Raw genomic sequence first — 23,913 nt, 5'->3', positions numbered from 1 at the left:
CGGGGCCGCCGTGGAGGAGGCGGGGCGGACGCGCCGAGCCGGAGTGAGGTGTCTCGTGGCGGGGCGGCACGCGCACGCTTGCGTGCACGTCCCTTTTCGCGTCACGTGTTGGGGGACGCAGGGAGGCAAGTGGGGGGAGGGAAGGCGCGAGCGCGAGCGCGAGAGGGAAAAGGAGGGAGGGGGGTGGGGAGGAGGGAACCTTATATCACGTGACAGGGGCGGCGCGGCCCGGGGTGTCAGTGTGGAGGAGACTGAGGTAAAGTTGGGAGCGCAGCGGCGTTGGCGGCGGCGGCGGCGGCAGCGGCAGCGCGGCGGGGCCGGGTATTGTCCGCGGCCCCTTTAAATCCGCGATCCCCCTTTTACCCTCCCTCCTTTCTCCCCTACCCCCGCCGTCTCCCCCTCCCGCGGTAGGCCCCCCCGCACCGTGTGTTCCCCCACTGTACACCCCCCTCCCAGTCTTGCGAGCCCTGGCGCCCCCCCACCCCCCCGAGTCTGCCGCCGGAGGTTTTGTTTATGGCTGTGTTCGCGGCCTAGTGGGCCGCGCCAGAGCCGGGGCCTCGATTTGGGAGCGTGGCCGGGGCGGGGCTTGGGGCAGCCGGAGGGGGGGGCCATGCGGCTAGAGCCTCAGCGGGGGGAGAGCGAGAAAGAGCGCGAGCGAGCGAGGCCTGGGCCCCGCCTGAGGTAGGACCCCATCTCTACCCTGGCCGGTGCCTGTGGAGAAGACGAGCGGGCCTCCTCCCTTTCCAGCCCTCTGCGGGCCTCCTCTGATCCGGATCCGGCCTGGTTTGGGGGTGGCGGGGCGGGGGGGAGGGCGATGGGGTGGAGCTGCCCCAAACTCCCCCATGTGGCCCTCAGTTTGGAGTGCGGAGGATTAATTTGTTCCGGGTGGGAGGTGAGGAGGCGATTGGCCCGGTGAGCTCCCGATGTGGCGCTGAGCGGGGTGAGCCTCCCATCCTCCACGCGTGGGCTTGCGTCCCCTCTCCGTTTCCAGCCTCTTTGTCAGCTCCTCTTCTTACCCTTTCTTCTTTCTCACCGCCCCAGCTCTTGTAGTATATTTTTTGCTGCCGTCTTTAGCTTCCTGTTGTCCATACTGTAGTTCTGGGTACCCCAAACAATTATGTTATTTGGGAAGCTGGACATGGAGGCCCCCATGGAGTGTGTTACGCCTAAGGGACGTCACTAGAGCACTGGGCTATTTGTTCACTCTTCTCATAATGGGACAGGAATTCCAAATTTCTTCAGACCCTTCACCTTGTAGACAGTCCCTAAATTGCTTTGCAAACTGATGTCACAAACAGGAGACTGCTCCTTTTTCACCGTTCTTGAAATGTGGCCACTCCTGATGTAGGATGTTGTGGAAAGAAAACCACCACAGTAACAGGCCCTTTTTGTTGTTATTGTTACCGTTTTTGCCTTTGACTGCCCCTGATTATTAGATGGAGAAATCCGTTTTTTGTCTCCTCCCTCTCCACCGCCCATATCCTGCTTTGGGGATATGTGATGTGACCTGCTGGGAGGTGATGAGGGTCAGTGACAACCATGATTACTGGAGAAGTAAAACCTTCTGGCTGTGTATGGGTTGATAAAACTGCTTTGAGATCCTACACCATTGTCCTTAAAGATTAGACCATCCCAGTGATTATTTCCGTTGTGAACACGGAGTATTGCTGGCATGTAAACTAATGCTGAAAGGCCTTAAAATGTACTGTTTTGTTTTTGATTTTTAAAGCTCCTCCTTGCTAAATGTGTCCTAACTGGGAAGTACTCTTTTTTAAAAAATTAGGTTCAAGTTGATGGGGAAGAGGATGCAGGGGTCATTTCCACAAAGCGTCTAAGGGAATTAGTTGCTCTGTTAGAGGGAGCAAGCCTTACCCATCCCAGTCCAGCTTCAGAGTTTCTGAATTGTTTCTCAAATTAGATTGTAAGCTCCCTGAGGGCAGCAACCAAGTCATACTGCTTTTGTATTTCCTAAAGTACTGGACACATAGTAGATACTCAATAAATACTTGTTGTTTATTTTTTTCCGTAAAATTTCTCTGGCTATTTTGTTAAGTAGCTCATTTTCAAAAAATGGTCAAGGGCAGTCCTGTGTTAAAACCTGTATTTGTTCCCACGCTATTCCCTTGGTCTCCACTAGCCACCTATTTCCCTTAAATATTTTTATTTTCTATGAAAGAGTACTTTAGATTCCTTGCCTCCACGGTGATAACTCTGGGTATGTGTCTCTGCTTGCTACTAGAAGCCTACTAATTTCTGTGCCCTCCAGTGATCCATCCTAGATCACTTACTTTTACCTGCTACTCAATGTTGTTACTACCTAGGTGGTAAAATTTTCTTAGTCACGCATTTCAAAGCACTTGTAAAGGAGAAATGGAAGTTAATAGCAAGTGTGATCAGGAGGATTTTTTTTTCCTGAGTTATGAGGCTTTGAAGATGACTTTTTAATATATTTACATTGACTGCTACAGTATATGCAGTTGTCCATCTAGGTAATCCTGCAGTTTTTATCTGCAGTATAACTCATGCTCACAAATTGAAATCACATGTGGAGTAGAAAGCAGTCAATATTTCTAAGTTACAGGAGTGGCTACTCCCATATAAGAAACTTCGACTTAGGCCAATTTTTAAGCATAATAGCTTTCCTCTAGTTTTATTTTTTTTTCCCCCTCTTTGATCTGAATTCAGGGGTACTTGGTTAAACAACACTTGTTTTTTGTAAATTAAGTGTTGAAATTTGACTATAATTCTGTCCTGGGAAAATAGACTGCTGTGTAGCAAATAATCCTATACTTGCTAGAAATATTTACAGGCCTTTGTGTGCACATGTGTGTAGAGGGAAGAGGTAATGGTTAAAAATTAGCCCTAAAGTTTCCTGAAAAATCTTTCTTGTTGATAGAGAATGTAGAACTCTTAATTCTTAATGACTACATCAAAAAACAAAGACCTGTGCAACGTATTGACCCAACTTAGTCAAGAATTTGTCCACAGGGAAGTCAGCTTTCTTTGTGATCCAAGAAACAGGTGAAATTCACTTCGCCAATAGTTAATCCTTAGATATTTCTTTAGGAGCCCACCCTACCTCTCCCTCAAATCCAGCAATGTTTTCTGGACAATCTAAAATTACCCTGTATAAAGATTTATTAATGAAAAAATTAAATATAGAGTAGAAAAGTAAAAACTTGTCCTCTTTGGAATGGAATAAAACATTGCAAAGTAACCTCTTATTTTGAGCACTCCATCATATGATGAATGTTTCTCTTTTTACTAAATGCAGCAACTGAAATTGGATTATAAAACGAAGTATGAATAAAGGGAATTTAAATTCAATAGAATCCTTGCTTGTTAGAAGTGTTATAACAAAAACTGTTCTGGATTTGGGAAGGCCTTGTGTCTCCTGTTTCTCTTTAAAGACTCAACAAAGTCATCTTGCCAGCCATAATGTCTCAAGTTTAAAATGATTTCCCAGAAGCCCTTTCCTCCAAATAAAACTGTGATAGATGCTTTTGGTTTGGGACAAGTGTGTAATTCTGGTTATGTTAAGGTGAGTGGTGGAGGGTAATTGTAATTCTGGTTTCTTGGAACTGTGGACTAGGAGACCAACAGAAGCAGCTGCAAAAGCAGAGTGTTGGAGTTCTTATCCAGGGAACTGAGATTCTGGGCAGAGTCATTGGGGCTAATACATGCCTTGTTCAAGGCTATGGAAGCCCCCACAGCATGCTGAGAGAGAGAAACTTGAGGGAGAAAGAGGCTAGACTTGAGCTTGTCCTTTCCCAATTGATGGAGGTCACATGCAACACGTAAAATGGTTGTAAGGCAGGTAAGGCTGTTTTCATAGGTGGATTGAGAACAGTAATTTAAATTGTTTTTATTTGTCTGAGGTATAGACTAATCCCCTTCCTGGAAGGCTTTTGTTTCCAGGCTTTGCTGATTATCTTTCCTTCTGCAAAGGGACTTCAGATATTTTCATCTGTATAGAAGGCTTTTGATTTTTTTTTTTTTTTTTTGAGGAAGACTGGCCCTGAACTAACATCCATGCTCATCTTCCTCTACTTTATATGTGGGATACCTGCCACAGCCTGGCTTGTCAAGCAGTGCCATGTCCACACCTGGGATCCAAACCACTGAACCCCGGGTAACTGGAATAGAACATGCCAATTTAACTGCTGCGCTGCCGGGCTGGCCCCAAGGCTTTTGATTATTAACGTTGTTTTGCTCTCTCTCTCTATTGAAAGAGAGAGCGAGCAAAACTTGATGAAAGACTGCTTAGAGGGGACTAGTAACCAAACAGTGCCCATAACTTTTTTTAAAAAAATAAAACCATCACTTAGCACATGGTTTATGCATTTCTTATACAAAAATGGATTTACAGCCATAGTTCATTAAGGAGTTTATCAAACTAAATATGTCTCAAGAACAGGAGAGTCTTATTGGTTTGTTCCTTTGAGGAAATGAAAGTGTTTGGTGAGGGTGCTGATGAAAGAGAGGTTGAAAACATATTTTGCCCACTTTTAACATCTAAACTCTTTTTTTTGTAATCTTTCAGTATTCTTCCTTGTAAATACTGTTATTTGTATATACTGTAAATGATGACGTCGGTGGGCACTAACCGAGCCCGGGGAAACTGGGAACAACCTCAAAACCAAAACCAGACACAGCACAAGCAGCGGCCACAGGTAAAGAATCCAAGGGATGTGGATCCATGGATAGCCTTGCTGGTCGATACTGGTTTCCATCCAATGCAGCATCATTCTGTGCTTTGGATTATTGATTTGTGTTCTTTATTCCTGTTTTCTAGTCCTTGCTTCTTTTACTTGGGGCCTGATAGCTTAATGACATGCTGTGATGCAATGTGCTTATTTTTTGTTGTTTACTACTATAACAGTATGAAGCTTGGAAAGAATAGGTTCTGTGCTTTGTATGTATAAGATAGCATTTCCTTTCTTTCATCTGGGTCGTTTTAGCAGTACATTTCTTATTTCCTAGCCCTTCCCCTTTGATATCTCTCTAGCCAACCTTTGTCTTGCTGCCTTTCCCCTTTCCTTTGCTCTTCTTTTCCCTAACTTTTATCTTCCTCTCTGGTCTCATTGAGACCTAATCTGATTTTTCCTTTCCCATAAAGAGTTAGCACCTTTACTGTGCTCCCTCAGAATTAACAATTGAGACACCCTAGAGTATTGCCCAGTTTTAGGTGTAAATTAATCTCTTAGATACTGAGGTTTATGGGGGCAGAGGGGGTTGTGTGTGTTTTGTTTGTTTCTTTCATTTAGATATGATCTGTTTTCTGTAACCAGTTAGGTGTTGGTACCTAATGTGAGTGAATTAACTTACATTTTGTTATGGTAGGATAAATTGAATATTTAAGACTAGAACTTTCTTCTAACTCATTTTTCTTTCACTTCTCTTTCCAAGTGAATCTCTAGCAGAATTTTAGTACTTAATTTCAATTGAGACAGTAAAATTCCTGGTATCTTATAAACATACATTGGATACTCAGAAGATAGGCTGAGTATATCCTTAGTCTAAAATCTTATGGTATTCTCAGCCCTAAGAATAAGAAGGTGGCATTGGTCATTGCAGAAACTGGAACAAGGTTTGCATATGACATTGCAAATACACTAATGTGTATTAAGGCCCAGATATTTCAAAGTGGCGCTGTGATCCCAAGATGAAAGCCTCTTTAACTGTGAACATTGGTGAAAAAGCTCCCTGCTTTTTTAGGGATTGTAGAGTGAAATAGTGGCAACCTCACTCTTTGTTTTTTCTCATTTTGCTGGTTTAAACATCTTGAGTGGTGTTAGTGTTTTATTACCTGGTCATTTGTAATAAGGAGAGGAAATCGGGGTGGGGGGTGGGGTGGATGTTGACTACATAGCTCTCTTATGTCTATAAACTGTTTTCTCTTGATTGTGCCTTCTTGAACTTATCTCCATTCCTAGGCCACTGCAGAACAAATTCGACTTGCACAGATGATTTCGGACCATAATGATGCTGACTTTGAGGAAAAGGTGAAACAAGTGAGTGTATTACTAATTTGCTGTAAGCTATGGAAAAGGACATCAGGATTAAAGCGTAGATGTGTAGCAGGGTGCTTTCTGCTACAGGTAATAGAAGACTTATAACCTGAAATAGGATAGGTTAAGCCAATAAATAAGTGCTTTTATTGCCTGATTTACTATACACTCTGGACAGTTACCTTGTTCAAAGAGATTTTATCTTAATTTTAACCTTTTGTTTTTGAATGACTTTGTCAATGCTGTTTTATAGCAACTTTGAGCAATTGAGGCACCTAGGAAATGTGGAAGTACATGGTATGCTGAAGCCTGTGTGCTTCTAGGTTTGACTGTCTATCAGATGCTTTATTGTTTGATTGCTTTGTAAATACTTTTGACCCTATCCCTCATCACAGGTGTTAATATTTTTCTTTTGAAACTAGAATAGCAAAATTCACATATTTTGCTCTTTTAAGCCTGGTTCTTTCAGACTCAGCTGGCATCTTCTCCCTTTTCTTTTCTTCACCTAGTTTCCTTTTGTGGGGAGTGCCAGCTTGTTCGTGATGGTTGCTGATCTTTCTCTTTCAGTTGATTGATATCACAGGCAAGAACCAGGATGAATGTGTCATTGCTTTGCATGACTGCAATGGAGATGTCAACAGAGCCATCAATGTACTGCTGGAAGGAAACCCAGATACGGTAGAGTGCTAATAAAGTGTTCTAGAAAGTGGGTCCCCAGTTGAGAGGCTAGTAATTTTCTAAAAATAGCAAGTGGGGTAACTGAACTTAAAGCAAAGTACCTTATTCTCCAAATAGAGCAGGGAACTGTCTTGAAGGTTGTTTGCTGCGGGTTGCAAATACTTAAAATTTGTATACAATAAATAGGAGAAAACAGATAAAATCAGTGTCTTCTAATTGGCCTGGAATAAATTATTCATTGCAGGCTAGTGAATGTTTTCAAGACTGGGTTACTCTGAAGTAGGGGTGCTGTTTTTAATAGCTTTAGTTACTAATCATGGACGATTTATGCTCACCTGTTATATTGCTATTGAACAAGTCACAAGCTGCTTATTCTGATTTCAGGACATTCCTGTCAATATCACATTAGCATTTCGCAATACCTCTTCATTACGTGAACTTATTTCTGTTGAGGTAGCAGAGAAACAAACTTTACAGCCTGTTGACCATCCTTGGAAATGATAGGGGATATCTTGAAGGACCTCTTGCCCTAGAATTTAGAGTTGCTTTCACATCTTCCTCTCCTTCTCACTTAATGAGAATTCTCTGTTTTTGTTCTTGTCTTAGCATTGTACCAAACTGTGAGTTCCTTAAGAACAGGGATTCTACCTTAATAACCTTTGGGATGTTGCTGCAGTGCTTAGTAGAGACCTTCATTATTTTTTTGATCAACAGTATATCATTTTGAACTCATTTTCATTTACTTGGTCTTATACTGGGAATCTTTGGTTGAGAAAGATAACCAGAGTTGATCCTTAGATCAACTTACTCATGTTACAGTGTCACTTTAGCTAAATGTTGGAGGTTTGTCATTTTCTTTGAGGCAATGGGCAATAATAATGGAAAACTTCATTTAATTTTTTTTGAGGAAGATTAGCCCTAAGCTAACATCTGCCACCAATCTTCCTCTGTTTTGTATGTGGGACGCCACCACGGCATAGCTTGATGAGCAGTATGTAGGTCTGTGCCTGGTATCCGAACCTGCAAACCCCAGGCTGCCAGAGTGGAGCATGTGAACTTAACCACTATGCCTCTGGGCTAACCCCTAATCATTTTTTTTTAAATTATTGCTTTAGTAAACTATTTATTGTAGACTCTTTAGAATATGTAGATATGCTTTTACTATAATTTTAAAATTACCTTTTTTGGAACTTAAAACATTTTTTAAATTGTGGTAAAACTTACTTAACACATTTATCATTTTTAGCATTTTGTGTGTGTGTGTGTGTGTGTGTGTGTGTGTTAGAGGAAGATTGTCCCTGACGTAACATCTGTGCCAACCTGCCTCTACTTTATGTGAGATGCCACCATGGTGTGGCTTGATGAGTGGTGTTGGATCTGTGCCCGGGATCCAAACCTGCGAATTCTGCGCTGCTGAAGCAGAGTGTGTGAACTTAAACACTATGCCGCCAGGCCAGCCCCAGTTTTACCTTTTTTTTTTTTTTTTTTTGGTTTTGTTTTTGTTTTTGAGGAATATCAGCCCTGAGCTAACATCCACTGCCAATCCTCCTCTTTTTGCTGAGAAAGACTGGCCCTGAGCTAACATCCATGCCCATCTTCCTCTACTTTATATGTGGGACGCCTTCCACAGCATGGCTTGCCAGGTGGTACCATGTCTCCACCCGGGATCCAAACTGGCGAACCCCTTGCTGCCAAAGCGAAACGTGCACACTTAGCCACTGCACCACTGGGCTGGCCCCTGCCATTTTTAAGAGTACAATTCAGTGGCATTAAGTACGTTGACAGTGTTGTACAACCGTTACCACTATCCATTTACAGGACTTTTTCGTTTCCCAGACAAATTCTATATCCATCAAATAATAACTTCTTATTCTCCCCTCCCCCCCCCCCAAGTCCTGGTAACTTCTTCTATTTTCTGTTTCTATTAATTTGCCTATTCTAGGTACCTCTTATAAGTGGAACCATAGAATATTTATCCTTTTTGTCCTGCTTCACTTAGCAGGTTTTCAAGATGTATCTATATTGTGGCATATGTCAGAATTTCACTCTTTTTTAAGGCTGAATAATCTGTTATTTTTATATATACCACATTTTGTTTATCCATTCATCCAATGATGGGTAGTTGGAATTATTTAGAAGTTGTAGACATCATAATACTTTATTCCCTAAATTCTTCAGTATGTTTCTTTTAAAGAAGGATTCTCTTTTATATGACCACAATATTATTATCAACCCTGAGAAAATTAATAGTAATTTCATATTATACTTGGTCCATATTCTTTTTTTATTATTATTTATTTTTTAATTTTTTAAAATATTTATTTATTTAGTTATTTTTTCCTCTTCTCCCCAAAGCCGCCCAGTACATAGATGTATATTTTAGTTGTGGGTCCTTCTACTTGTGGCATGTGGGATGCCACCTCAGCATGGCTTGGTGAGCAGTGCTCGGTCCACACCCAGGATCCGAACCAGCAAAACCCTGGGCTGCTGAAGTGGAGCATGCGACCTTAACCACTCGGCCATGGGGCTGGCCCCTTGTACTGGATCCATATTCTTGAAAGTTATTCGATAGCTGTTGCTAAGCACCAGGACTGTTGTTGTTTGAGTTAGATGGTAACTAGGATAGTAAAAATCTGGTAGTCTTGGTGTTTGTCCTGGAACTTTAATTTGTACATATTTTCTGCAAAAATGTGTAAATCAAGGTTTGTGTGCTCTTAAAACTTTAAATTTATAAAAGTCATTTTCCTGATGAATGAGTCTTCTTGCAGGACTGGTTAGCTTATTTTCTTTACCATAAATATTCCCTCCTAAAATCTGGAAGGAATCATAGATTATTCTGCTTTGGGGAAAGTTGAATTGGGTTCTGTCAGTTTAAGAAGTATAGGGAGAACACAGTGGATAAAACCTGGAATGGAAGGCCTCCTATAGTCAGCACGTCTTCCTGATTGCTTCATGATTGCTATTTGGTCTTTTTTTTTTTTGAGGAAGGTTAGCCCTGAGCTAACTACTGCCAATCCTCCTCATTTTTCTGAGGAAGACTGGCCCTGAGCTAACATCCATGCCCATCTTCCTGGGACGCCTACCACAGCATGGCTTTTGCCAAGCGTTGCCATGTCTGCATCCAGGATACAAACCGGCAAACCCCGGGCGGCTGAGAAGCAGAATGTGCACACTTAACCGCTGCGCCACTGGGCTGGCCCCTGGTCTTTTAAATAAAGGAAATTGGTGTGTGTGGAGGAGGTTGTAGGGAGTGGGTATAGTTGTTTTCCTCCTAAATTCTGGGTTGCATGACTAGAGAATGTGCCCAAGAGTCAAATGGTGCTCATTTATTTTGAATTCAAAGTTAACTTTTAGAAACTTTGTTTTCTTTTTTGTTTGTTTTATTTGACGTGAATAAGACTATAAAAAGTTGAGAGCCACTAAATCCAAAGGAAATTAGTGTTTTCAGTCCAGGAAACACTTGAAAGATAGGGACCAGTAACTAGATTTTTTGACTAATATGCCAAGTGACAGAACTGAATAGAGATCTTGGTGATCCTTTTGGAAGTGATCTCTGCAATCCATTAGCTATAAGCACCTCCCCTACGAAAAGGAATTCAATTTTACGGTGATAGGTGCAGAATTTGTTTTAAGGTTCTGTTTGTACCGTCCATTTAAACAGAAGTAAACTAGTAGAAGTATCTTAGACATGGATGCTAAGAGGAGAATGATTAACATTTGTCTCAGCTTTTATCTCTGGTTTCCTGATAGCAATCCATATTAATTAGACATAAATGCTCTGCCCTTCTTCAGCATTCCTGGGAGATGGTCGGGAAGAAGAAGGGAGTCTCAGGACAGAAGGATGGCGGCCAAACCGAATCCAACGAAGAAGGCAAAGAAAATCGAGACCGGGACAGAGACTATAGTCGGCGACGTGGTGGGCCACCAAGACGGGGGAGAGGTGCCAGCCGTGGACGAGAGTGTATGCATGGGGCTTTAACAAAACCAGCTGTGGATCAGTAATGTCCAGACTTCAGGGACATTAGGGCTCTGCTAGACTGGACTTAGCAACGATTGTATCATATTTTTGACTTTTCTTGGCCATCATCTTTTCTGAGACCTTGGCATCTCTTACATGTTGCCTTTTCTAGCAACAGCCACCAGTTTGGCATGAAATTACCCTGTAGTCATTTGTAAAGTTGTTTGACTTACAGATATCTGTTGTGGTTCATCACCATTCCCCTAGTAACCATCATGTCCCATCCTTCCAGCTCATTTTCTCTTCTTTGTCTCCCCACTACTGTATATACATGCCTTTTTTATATTTTTACATATCCTATTGACTCTGCTCTGGCTGTCTCTATGTTTTGGTTTTTTTTCTTCCTAATTTTAGTTCGGGGTCAAGAGAACGGATTAGATGGCACCAAGAGTGGAGGGCCTTCTGGAAGAGGCACAGAAAGAGGCAGAAGAGGTCGTGGCCGAGGCAGAGGTGATCAGTTTGTCTAGGGGATGGATACTGGGGGCAAGCTAGTCTTATTAGTTCTGTAGGGGTCTACTTTATTTAAAAACAAACAAACAAATTCACAGGGAGTCTGGTTACCTTAATTGTTGAGATGTTATACAGATTTTAGAGATTACTGAGTGGGCAGTGGGAAAGAAGGTAGATGTCATTTCCTCTGGTCATTATTGTTGATATTACTGCATTTGCTTGGGGACCCAGCAGTTTGATGAACAAAGAACAATCTATCAATAGTAATGATTATCCTGTTGTGTTCAACATTAACTGCTCCGCTACAGAATGAGAGAAGGAACGTCTGATAATATCAACACTTACTATTCCAGAGCTGCCTCAGTTGGCAAGGAAGTTTTATGTCAACTTCTAAAATATTTCTCCCTCCCTCTCTTTCTCTTTAGGTGGCTCTGGCAGGCGGGGAGGAAGGTTTTCTGATCAAGGAATGGGGTAAGTTTCATTGATCTGATGGCCACAAAGTCTTTAATTTTTTTCCTCTAAGAATCACCATAATTAGGGGCCGGCCCTGTGGCCAGTGGTTAAGTTCGCGTGCTCTGCTTCAGCGGCCCAGGGTTTCGCTGGTTCTGATCCTTGGTGCGGACATGGCACTGCTCATCAGGTCATGCTGAGGCGGCATCCCACATGCCACAACTAGAACGACCCACAACTAAAATATACAACTATGTATTTGGGGAGAAAAAAGCAAAAAAAAACAAAAAATGATTGGCAACAATTGTTAGCTCAGGTGCCAATCTTTAAAAAAAAAAAAAAAGAATCACCATAATTAGAGTGGCTGATATCCTGAAGATAATAGGCAACCTTAACCAAAATGTGATCAGAAGATTTCTAGACTATTTAATCAGAAAGGTGTGTACTTGGAACTTATTTTTTAGGGATAAGCATTTACCACTGGATCATTATGTCTGTCTCATAGCTTCATTTGAATGCATATATCTGATATTTTTCCAGAATTTTCATGTAGATTCTATTGTGATTATTGGTATTCTAACTCAAAATGGATAGTAGATATAAATTGCCATTATACCATGAAATTTTTGGTAGGTTGATAAGTGAGGAAAAGTAGATGGCAGATAGTATATAGAGTGGGGCCATGATTGGTCTGTACTAGGAAAGAGACAGTCAAGATTCTGATTGCCCACCTCTTTGAGTTATTTTTTTTGCTGGTGCTGCTTAAAAGCCAGAGACTCTTAAGCTTTTTTTTCCCCATCAGAACCTTTAACCCAGCTGATTATGCAGAGCCAGCCAATACTGATGATAACTATGGCAATAATAGCGGCAATACGTGGAACAACACTGGCCACTTCGAACCAGATGATGGGACGAGTGAGTGACCATTTATTATTTGTTTCTTGTCTCTGGGAACCTAAGGACATAACTTTTTTTGAGGTTACAGTCACATAAAAAAGTGAAGGAATAGTGTTTGGGTGCAGAGATAGGGGGAGAAAGGGATGGCAATTGAAGTACTGTGTATTGTCTTTACTTACTATGTGCCTATGGGCAAATTATACATGCTGTTTCACCTGATAGTCATCACTATTTTATGAAATAGGTATTATTTATCATCACTTTCCAGATGACAAAACTTAGACTAAAAGAGCATTTATGGGGCCAGCCCGGTGGCCGAGTGGTTAAGTTCATGTGCTCCATTTTGGCGGCCCAGGGTTTCACTGGTTCGGATCCTGGGCGCAGACCTAGCCCTGCTCATCAAGCCATGCTGAGGTGGTGTCCCACATAGCAAAACTAGAAGGACATACTACTAGAATATACAACTATGTACTAGGGGGTTTGGGGGACAAGAAGGAAAAAAGTAACATTTATGAACTTTGCTAGTATTTGAACTCAGAGTTGTTTGACTCTAAAAGCCCGTGCTTTTTCCATTATACCATGTGGCTCCAATGTATCAGGTAGCTAGCTTTGCCTTTTGAAAAGATACCCAGGATTAATCAAGCCACTACTTGCAGAGATGAACAGGGCTCAGAATCAAAGCCCACTATCAGTTTGTTTTCTGGTACCGAAATGAGAGTATCTTTTTTCCCTTCATTTTTGGGAAATGTCTATCTGGGCAAGAAGATCTTCTAGCTCTCTTTGTTGGACAGTCTTCTGGGTGTGGTAGAGTATTATGTGGTTTCAATAAGGTTGCTTTTTTTGTTAGCTGACTTTGGTGTCTGTATCTAGGTAGGGTGTATATGTTTAAGGATATGTTAGGCTTGTGGGATACACCAAGACGTGATTGGGGGTAAAAGATACTTTTACAGCTTTAAATAAGATCAGTCTCTGGGCTTTCTACTTATGCGATCAGCTACTCTTTCTGGCTGAGCCAGCACATGGAGAACCTGAGACTTTTTCCTCTTATAAAGGGGGGATGAATTAATAGTAGAACATGAAATAGGCTCTTTGTCTCATTTATCCATTTAAATTTGCCTTGCCCCTTTTGAAAGATCAGTGATCTCTATCTCTGTGTCTTTAGGAGGGTCTTTGGCACAAACAGCTTCTCAGCTACTGCCCACAAGATGTTATACGTCAGGTCCTGAATGTCACTTGCTTTTTGTTCACCAAGCTATTTTATAAACTCATTTTGAATACCAGTTTCCCATTGGTGGAAGCTAAAAGTGAGTTATTGGCAAGATATGTTTTTTAATTCCCTTGACCATTTGGCAGTGAAGTGTCCTTTTCTATTTTAACTTACTATACTTTGAAGGCATTAGAACTGCTCTTATTCATCTCTTGATGGCTTTGTAGAGGCAGTACTAGTAGTCTGAATAACAAAAGTTACTATTTTTGAGCTCTTGTTTGTTCTTGGTTATTTGGCTTTTTATCATTGGCAGAAATGATGATAGAAGTTAAGGGGTTTGTTTTCAGTTGTGGATAGAAAATCTGGCAGAGTCCCAGTCCTAGATTGCAAGCCTTAGCTGTTTTCAACAAGGATCTGTTTGGAAAAACAGGGAAGGATGGATGAGGTTGTGTGTTTATTTCTACTGAGTAGAGAATGGCAGATTTGGGAGGCTAGAATCAAAAATCTGTGATATGAGGCTGAATGAAAAGTTGTGGGATGCTGCTGTCGTCTTGTTAGTGTCGAAGTGTTAGCTATAGCTTCATGCACTCCCATCATTGGTAATTTCATGATATGAGCGTAACTTCATGCATATGATCTCTTTTTGTGTTTTCATGACAGCAAACTTCAAATTCCCTTTTTAATTTTAAGAGAAATTCAAATCTACCCTTTAAAATATCCACAGGTACAGTGGGAATTGTGTATTGGGGGCAGACGTTCTCATTCACAAGCAAAATTCACTGGTGGTTTTTTCTTTTCTTTTCTTTTTTGTTTCAGGACTTGATTTCATTGGGGTTGAGGGGTCAAATTATCCCCGAAAATTTGAGACTGCTCCTGGTATGATACATCCAGGCGCCTAACTGCCCCGGATATTTTTATAGATATTTATGGACTGAAATATCTGTGGATATGTCATTTTTCTGTTTTCCTGCTTTTTGTCTCATATTCTATGCCTGTTTTTCTTTCTTAAAAAAGTTATTCATTTAATGAATATTTAGCGTTTACATTGACTGGGCTTTCTGCTGATGGAATGGAAGCCCTAATTTGTTGTTTAGAGCACTGGCGCTCTTTCTATTCCTTAATACTTCCTCAGTATAGTCTTCTTCTTTAACTGTGACTGCACATTCTATGTAGAAAAGTCTCAAGTAGGTATCTACATTCGTTCTTTCCATCCCAGCTACAGCACAGGGAGTGCAGAAAAAAAATTCTTGCATTTGAGAGAGAGCCTCTCAATAGTAGATAACTTTTTAGGTCACTTCCAATCCCAGGATTGTGTGTGTTTAACCCAGATCTTAGGTTCCATTTAGCCAGGGTGGAATGGATGTCAATGGGAGGAAGAGTGGTATCACTGGAGAGGGAGAAAAGAATGTATGTAACTTGTCTAAACTGAGATATTGGACTTGGGTTTGATTTCAGGAACATTGTCGTCGTTAAGTGGTTTGGAATTTCCCTGGTGCAGTTTTAACATGGTCTTGGGAAAGGCATTACAATGAACATATTTTTCTCTAGGAAATAGGATTATTCATTATCAAATGTTTAGAAGAATTTCTGATGGGTTTTGTAGGTGTTGGAATATTTCTCTTCAGTGACAGTGTAAATGCCAGACTTTCATTCTTGCAAGAAGCTTTCTCCATTTGAAGAGAAAGTTTTAAGAGTTATCCAGTATATGCTGTTCTGGAGAAGAAAATGAGTGTTCTTGTCTCTTTTCTAGATAGGTTCTTATTTTTTACTATGGTCCTTTGGTTGAAAAGAATCCTGGGTCTCACAGAAACTCTCATCTGTGTTCCTTAAGAAAGGGCAGCTTCCCTGAGGATGTATGTGTACATGAAGCAAATCAAGGGGAATGTGCAAGGTGGTTTGATTGCTAATGGACCCATCCTGTAGAAACTGTGTCCTGACTTTGTTATTAGCAACATGAGGATGGTATGCACCTCTATTGTCTGCGCCTTGACTTTGGCAGCTCGGATTTCATGTTCTGTGTGATTAGGATTAGGACGATAACTATCACACATACTTGAATCTTCAGTCTTGTCCAGGGTGTCCCAAAAAGAACAGATCCATGGGGGAGTTTCTTATAGTTAAACCAATAAGATCCATAAACTTGACTTCTGCTGAGTATGCATTTTTAAATTTAGTTCCAGTAGCAGATAGTTGTCAGTGCCCTCAGTCTAGATTTCAAGTGTTTCCATCACTGCCCTTTCACCATCGTGTGGCAACTGTGTGTTCCTGTGTCACTGCTGCCATGTCTCTTCAGACTGCCTGAAGTATTGTCTTATACCTGATGAATTGGTGTAGTTTTCATGTTCTGGTTTGAATTGGCTACTGCCGTTTCACTGAATTGACTACTACGTCAGAAGGCTGAAGGACCTAAAGAGATTACCTGGAGCATTGCGTCCTTTGGGATCTCTGGGGTCTCGCGCTCTCTCTCACATTCTCTGTCTCTCTCTCTTGCTCTTTTTGCTGTTATAGCTGTGTAACAAAAACTGAAAGTAGCTGTGAAATCATAATCTTATTAAAGCTCTGGTGATCTGAGGTATCTGTTTCTAAATATTAGTCTTTTCCTCCCTCTGAAGCCCAAGAATTCCTTCTGATTACTAAATTCTGGTTACACTTTTGGCTGCCAAAAATGTTAATTCATTAGTGTTTTCTGCACGTTTTATACTGGTGCTTAAAATTACTTTACTGTTTTTCCTTTATTCCCAGGTGCGTGGAGGACTGCCACAGAGGAGTGGGGAACTGAAGATTGGAATGAAGATGTAGGTATTGCCAGGTCATTCCTCATTAGTGCCTTCTATCCCTAAGTGGTGTTTAGGGATAGAAAATGGGTATGTTTCTACGCCTCAAAATTCACCCTTAAGATTCTGACCCAAAACTTTTACATCCAAAATAGTGTTCTGAGCCAGAACATTTCACATATGTTATATGAAGGAGACTGGGCATGAACAGGACTCTGTGGAACCAGACTATGGAAAGGGCAAGTGCACTTGTGTAAGTCCAATATCTGATTGTCGGATTTATCCCAGGAAGAGATGGTGGTTGGGTAGGGCACAAGAAATGGAGTTAGGCAGGTAGTGCATTGAGTAACAGCTGCTGGTAGCACATGACTTTACTTGGAGCAATTCTCTTATTTGGTTGACATTCAAGCATTGCTGTATGGTCCTGTAATTGGCTTGAAGGTGGGTACAAAGGAGAGTTACAGTACCAAGTCCTCCCGTTTATAATCTGGTTGGCTCTGGAACCCTTTTATTTATTCGAAGCCCAACGTTGTAATTGAGATGAATGTGTAGAATTGGCTATCTTCCAGCTTGACTCAACTTGGAAACCTCATAGAAGGGTGATACAAGGTGGCACATAAACAAGCTCTGTGAATTCACTGGAGTAGTACCTGAGTACAAGAATTTTGCCGATTCCTGGTCACAGTCAAGTTTTTGCTCTGAATTACCATTTTCAGTGATCATGAATACTTGTTTTAACATTTTTAAATCTGCTTTTCTATGCTGGTATATATTCAGGCAAGACAGCTTTTATGGTAAGAGGAAATGATATGTCAAACTGTTTTGGTTGCCAGGCCTGAGTTTTTAAAATTTCAGACACATCAGCATCAGAGGGTGATTATTTTCTATTATAGCTGGGCTTGTGAATACTTTCTAAGATTTGACTTGTCTGCTTAAGCAACTTTCAGAGAATGATATATTTGGGGGAGTGGATTCCCTGTTTTTAGAGGAGAGATTTTAATCCAAAAATAAAAAGAAAACAAAATCAACTTTTGAATAGTAGGAAGAGTTACTCACTACAATTGTTTACCTTATTTTAGTGTCTTACAGTGGAGACACTAGGTGTAGCAAGTCAGTATTAAGGCAAAAATTGCATATAGTTAAAGTTATCCCTGAAAAGACCTTAACTCACCAGCACTTGGGTCCTTACTGCTCAGAAGCCAAGAATTAACTTCGTTCCTGTCTTCATCTTGACTGTGATCTTTCTTTGAGAGGACTGGTGAAAGATAAAGTGTGGTTTGGGTAGAGGTGGGAAGTTGGGAACTGTAATGGGAAAATATAAAGGGGATTTCTCTTTTTCTGTCTAGCATGTATATTCACCTTCCTGTAAGTTTAGTGTGCATATTATGTGACTCCACTATTTTTTTTATTGGGTTTCTTGATTCTACTTCTCTTTTGATAAAACAGTTGAACATATATAGAAGGGGCTTGAAGGTAAATCCATTCAGGATTCCTCAGGATAGATAGTTTCTGTTCTAAGGGTTTTCCCTCTTTTTCCTGTTGAATTCCCCTTACCTATGCTAGATTTTTGACCTTCACCTGCCTAACACCAGGAGTGACTAATTACTCTGTTTTCCAGCTTTCTGAGACCAAGATCTTCACTGCCTCTAATGTGTCTTCAGTGCCTCTGCCTGCGGAGAATGTGACAATCACTGCTGGTCAGAGGCAAGTGTGTAGTAAAATTCACTATCTTTTCCCAAAGGGATCTGCTGAGATAGCTGTAAGGAGAAGTGGCACTGGGCCTTTGCAAGCTCCCATGGTGTTGGTAATGAGAACCACATCATGTTAGGATCCTCTCTAGTTAATTGATAGGTTTTATAAGAGTTGATACTAATTGATCTACTGAATGAAAGTCTATATATTACAATTTTAAAGTTGATTCTCCCCGTAATAGCCCTTTAATTACATAGATCGGCCTGTCAGCATCACAGGCATTGATTAAAACTTAGCATGATGTAACTTGTCTTGTAGTAAGTCAGATGGAAAAAAGCTAAAAGTAGAAATGTTTTCATTCATTTCTGAATTTGCAGAACTGTTCAGTAGCTTCTTCTCTTCCTTTATAATTGTGATCTTTGTCTGCTGAGCCCACTGAATATAGTGATCATTATTTTCCCTGGAATCCAACTAATGAACTTTTTAGAACTTGAACCGAGGTATTGGGGTCACTAGAGGGAGATTCACTCATTAGGGAATATTTTTATCCCCTGAAAGCCTCTTGGATTATTTCTAGACCTGAGTGTGATAGCTCTTGACTCAGAATGTCCTAAAGAGAAGTGCGATGGGAGTAGGATGTTAGGGATGTCATGTTAAAGATAATGTTTGCTTTTTTCCTGACACCAAATACCTGTCGTTTTTCCGCATCGATTCTCCAGTTCTTTGACACCAGCTGAGTGTTCAACACTTCAATTCAGTTCTGACACTAACTGTACAGAGTTAGCTCAGACCCACGTTGAGGGCTCAGACCCACAAGACTGCCCTTGCTTCAGCTGCAGATGGGTGCCCAGGCTACTCACACACTTCTGTCTGGCTGGCTACAAATTTTGGGGTTCCCACAGCCCCCTCCTCAGGTTCAATAATTTGCTAGAACGACTCACAGAACTCAGGAAAGAGTTTTACTTGCTATTACTAGTTTATTATAAGCAGTAGTCAGAAACAGCCAAATGGAAGAGATGTATAAGGCAGGGTATGAGGGGTGGGGCACAGAGCTTCCATGCCCTCTCTGGGTGTGCTGCCCTCCCTGCTCATTGATACCTTCAGATATGTTCACCAGTATAGAAGGTCACTGAATTTCATTCAAGAATTTTTATCAAAGTTTCATTGCATAAGCATGACTGATTAAGTCATTGGCAATTGAATTCAGTCTTCATCTCCCCTTCCCTCCCTAGAAGTGGGCGGAGTGTGGTGGAGCTGAAAGTTCCAACTCTCTAATCACATTCTTGGTGTTTGTGGTGCCTAGCTCCCTTCCTGAAGCTATGTAAGGTTGCGGAGAGGGGTGGCAAGGAACGGGTCAGGCACCCTGAGTAACCTCATTAGCATAAAACTGTGATTGAAGAGGGCTCATTAGGAATAACAAAGACATTCCTGTTACTCAGGGATTTTTTTTTTCCTTTTTCTCCCCAAATCCCCCCAGTAGATAGTTGTATATTTTTAGTTGTGAGTCTTTCTAGTTGTGGCATGTGGGATGCCACCTCAACATGGCCTGATGAGCAGTGCCACATCTGCGCCCAGGATCCAAACTGGTCAAACCCTGGGCCACCAAAGCGCAGAGTGCAAACTCAACCACTCGGCCGTGGGGCCGGCCCCTACTCAGGAAGTTTTAAAGGTTTTAGGAGCTCTATGCCAAGAACTAGGGGCAAAGCCCAAATATATACTTTTATTATACCACAGGTAACTTTGGAAATGTTGAGAAAAAAATTCCCCAAACCCTTTTTGTTCCAAAGCCACTTGGAGATGAATGTTCTAGTATATGGTTTTATATATTAGATATTGGTAATGACAGATATTCAGTATTAAAATCATGGGTAAAAATCTGTAAATTTTGGCCCAATTATTGAGCTGTATTAAAACTAGCATTTGATATTTTATTAAGTTAATATCACTAAAATATTTAAATAACATCATTATAGTTGCCAACATCATTAGAATACAGCTAGATACTATAGTGGCTCTTGTACATCAGTTATGTTAGTAAATTAAGCATTTCAGGGCTTTGTGTTTCTGGGGAGCGACTTCATTTTGATCTGACCATAATCTGAGTCAGGTGTTGAGGAATGCTAGAATTCTAGTTCAGTCATTATTCATCAAGATCCTGTCTCCTCTCCACTAGAATCGACCTTGCTGTCCTGTTGGGGAAGACACCGTCTTCAATGGAGAATGATTCATCTAATCTGGATCCATCTCAGGCTCCTTCTCTTGCTCAGCCTCTGGTGTTCAGTAACTCGAAGCAGAGTGCCATATCACAGCCTGCTTCAGGGAATACATTTTCTCATCACAGTATGGTAAGTAGGAGACATGGTGTATCCTAACCAAACTTTCCTGCTGACCCCAGCACATACATATAGTAATTCCTTCCAGGGACAGTCAGAGGTTTGGGGCAGGGTAAAGCATCCTCTTTTGTCCTCCTAAGCAGACTTGGGTGTAGAGATGTTGAGTTGGGTCATAGAAGGTAGCTCTGGGAGGGGACGTAGTGTTGAACAGGCTGAATCTTATAAAAATGAGTTAACATCATTTATTGTGCTAAACATTGTTTGCTGTTACTCTTGAGGAGAGAAGAGAAAGTCAGTTACATCAACAAATTTTAATCTTTTTGTAGACCTAATTAAAACTTTGATGGCAGGTCATAGCAGTTCCCTATTTCTTGATAAAAGCAGAATTGCCGTATACATTTATTTAGACCAGTTATTTCTGGACCAGGCTTCCAGAAACTTGGGGTCTTCCTGAATCTGCCCACCAACTAGCTGTTTGTCCCTTTCTCTTTAAATGGGGATAAGAGTGGTTGCTCTGCCTATCTCACAGGGCTTTAGGAAGATAAATAAGATAATGGGGGGGCCGGCCCCGTGACCCAGTGGTTAAGTTCTCACGCTCTGCTTTGGCGGCCCAGGGTTTCACTGGTTTGGATCCTGGGCGCGGCCATGGCAAAGCTCATCAAGCCATGCTGAGGTGGCATCCCACATGCCACAACTAGAAGGACCCACAACTAAAAATACACAACTATGTACTGGGGGGTTTTGGGGAGAAAAAGGTAAAATAAAATCTTCATTGAAAAAAAGATAATGGGTAAGGGCTATACAAATGTGGTGGGAGTAGTGGTATTATTTATTAATATCCTAGAACACTTATGGCACGTGACTTGTTGATTTAGAACATTAAAAAAATTCAAGGTCGTTAACTATAGCAAACGAATCATTTAAGCTAAACAAAGATGGTGGAAGGAACGATTTTCTTATAGTCAGTAAATCCTAGTAAGTACTGCTTTTTCTCTTTTTATTCCTCCTCTTTGCTTTTCCTTTCCTGTCTTTTTATTTTTTGGTGTAGGGATATTATAGTTATTTCTTGTCTTTTTGTTTATTTTTTGGTGAAGGGATATTATAGTTCTAAGAGGTAAGAGACCATGTGTGAGCGTATAATTTTGTTTTACCAGTAGTAGGGTTGTAGTAATTATTTTAACTAGAGAACTGCTGAGCTAGCCTCTAATCCAGAGCTCTGTCAGTTTTTAACTATTGTCTTAAAATGTTTTTTTGTGTTAATAGTAATTTAGTGGTTGATGTTCTGCCATATATGAAAGATGACAGGTGAGAAAAGTTAGGGGAGAAGGGAAAGGGAGAGGAGTGATGGGATTAAAACGAAAAAGAAGAAAAACAAAATGGGACAAAGGCCCTAAGAAGGTGTAAAGAAGATCAGGAAATAACTACCAATCCCTGAGATATATGATGGGAAAATGTGGTTAAGTGCCGTATGTCTCTCTTAATTGATTTTTAATGTCTGGAGTTGTGAAGATTTATAACCAAATCCAAATTCTGATATCAAAAATAAGTTTTCCGTATACATCCACTTTAACATTCTATTTAATCTGTATCACATATGTTAAACTAAATATAAATACTATTCTCTTCTTTCTCATTACTTACATTAATCAGTATGCTATTTAATGTAGTTTCTTTTCCATTGAGAATAAACGTTAGAGGATTAATTTCCCTGGAAATTTAATAGATGTAAATAATATAGGAGCTCCTCTATTAATTATCATGTATAATATATGAAAATTAGGTAATTTTCTGTGCCTTTAATATAATGCTTTGCACTTGCAGAATATTTGATAATCATTGCTGTGTGAGATCATCTCTCTGCCACAATCCCAGACTTTCAACTAGACTTCTGGTGTTTTTTGTTTTTATTTGTATAATCTTGAGATATGGACTAAAAGGGAAAAACATGCCCTACCTTGAGTTGGACAGACTAGTTTTATATAAGCAGTGCACACTGATGATGAGGAGGATATAATTAAGAACCTAAAGAAGAGTAGAATAAGTCTCCGTGGAGGTTTTTTAGAATAGTAGGGCCACATGGATCATTTTCTGGACTAGGCTGGTGGTTTTACTTGGTACTAGAGAATGGGGAGAATCCTCCAAAAGCACTGAGAGTAAATTTCGCTTTATTATTGTGATTACTCCATAGAACTTGGATACACACAGAGAAAACAAATTATATTGACTTACTATCTGATTGTCTAGTGCAGAAGTTGGGCTGGTCCCTTAACTTTTCATCTTTCCCTCTATGCTAGTTATTAGCAAAATTCAGATGAGGCTCCAGTTAGTTAATTGTTTTTGTTCCTTTTGAGCTGTTAGTGGGAGGGGCAAGGACCCTAATGGCTAAAGTGAAATTTTATCTTACCTTCACGTTAATTTAATAATCAAACCTTGGTTGATTTAAAACTTTAAAAGGGGGAAAACCCCCTGTAATCATTAGAGCTTTGTCTTTGAGAAGGAGGGAAGAGGAAGTGATAATAATGGTATAAATTTTAATGGCTCATTTTTTTGCATGCTTACTGTGTGCATAGCATATAGTCAATGCTTTAAGTGCGTTGTTTGTTTAATCCTCCTAAAACTTTACGAAGTACTACTTTTATTTCTATTTTCAGATGAGAAAAGTGAGGTTCAGAGAAATTGCAAGTTTTTTTCCATGATTGCATAGCTATCATTTGAATCTAGACAGTCTTACTCTGGAGCATGTGGTCTAATGGGCTATGCTGTCTCCCCTGTCTGGGTGACCTTCTGTATTTGTCTCATCTGTACTGGTTCTCACCATGAATAAGTGTCTTTTTGAGTAGCTGAACAAAATTGCGGGCTGCAGATTTCTCTAATCTCTGTTGATCTACAGGTGAGCATGTTAGGAAAAGGATTTGGTGATGTCGGTGAAGCTAAAGGCGGCAGCACCACAGGCTCCCAGTTCTTGGAGCAATTCAAGACTGCTCAGGCCCTGGCTCAGTTGGCAGCTCAGCATTCTCAATCTGGAACCACCACCTCTTCCTCTTGGGACATGGGCTCCACCACACAGTCCCCATCGCTGGTGCAGTATGGTGAGAAAGATGGAAAGTGATTTGAGTTCTTTAAGCATTGGAGCATTACTGTCAAGAGAGTAGCAGGAGTGAGTGGGGAGAATGTGTCAAAGTGAGAAGGGCAGCCAACTTGCTAGTTTCCCACACTGATTTCCCCTGCTCAGATAGGCTGAGTTCAGGAAGCTGGTAGAATAATAAAAAGTTGAGGCTGTAGATCTCTTTCATTAAATTTAGCCATATACCTAGGTTCCGTCTTCTGGCCTAGGGATTTTTTGGATTCTCCCTAGATTTATCTTTAGTGTTTGGAAACAATGTATTACCTTTGAAAACATTCA

At 40.8% G+C, this 23,913-nt stretch overlaps 1 protein-coding gene across 10 annotated transcripts in view; it reads left to right on the top strand.

Annotated features, from left to right (window-relative positions):
* Positions 1–23,913, top strand: part of UBAP2L (ubiquitin associated protein 2 like) — a 41,173-nt gene that overhangs the window by 306 nt on the left and 16,954 nt on the right. For 4 of the 10 annotated variants that reach the window (XM_046681954.1, XM_046681955.1, XM_046681951.1 and 1 more), the window contains exons 1-12: positions 409–681; positions 4,544–4,673; positions 5,937–6,014; positions 6,579–6,689; positions 10,482–10,650; positions 11,062–11,157; positions 11,583–11,628; positions 12,410–12,522; positions 16,454–16,506; positions 18,104–18,189; positions 20,351–20,522; positions 23,401–23,599. In XM_046681954.1, the coding sequence (XP_046537910.1) occupies positions 4,584–4,673; positions 5,937–6,014; positions 6,579–6,689; positions 10,482–10,650; positions 11,062–11,157; positions 11,583–11,628; positions 12,410–12,522; positions 16,454–16,506; positions 18,104–18,189; positions 20,351–20,522; positions 23,401–23,599 (1,213 nt within the window). In that variant the 5' untranslated portion in view covers positions 409–681; positions 4,544–4,583. Of the gene's footprint in view, positions 1–146; positions 322–407; positions 682–4,543; positions 4,674–5,936; positions 6,015–6,578; positions 6,690–10,481; positions 10,651–11,061; positions 11,158–11,582; positions 11,629–12,409; positions 12,523–16,453; positions 16,507–18,103; positions 18,190–20,350; positions 20,523–23,400; positions 23,600–23,913 lie in introns of those variants that run through there. The other 6 variants (XM_046681949.1, XM_046681948.1, XM_046681946.1 and 3 more) reach the window with 6 other exon arrangements.

This window comes from Equus quagga, chromosome 13, assembly GCF_021613505.1.
Source record: "Equus quagga isolate Etosha38 chromosome 13, UCLA_HA_Equagga_1.0, whole genome shotgun sequence".
Classification (NCBI taxonomy): domain Eukaryota; kingdom Metazoa; phylum Chordata; class Mammalia; order Perissodactyla; family Equidae; genus Equus; species Equus quagga.
This window is presented reverse-complemented; position numbering and strand designations above follow the sequence as displayed.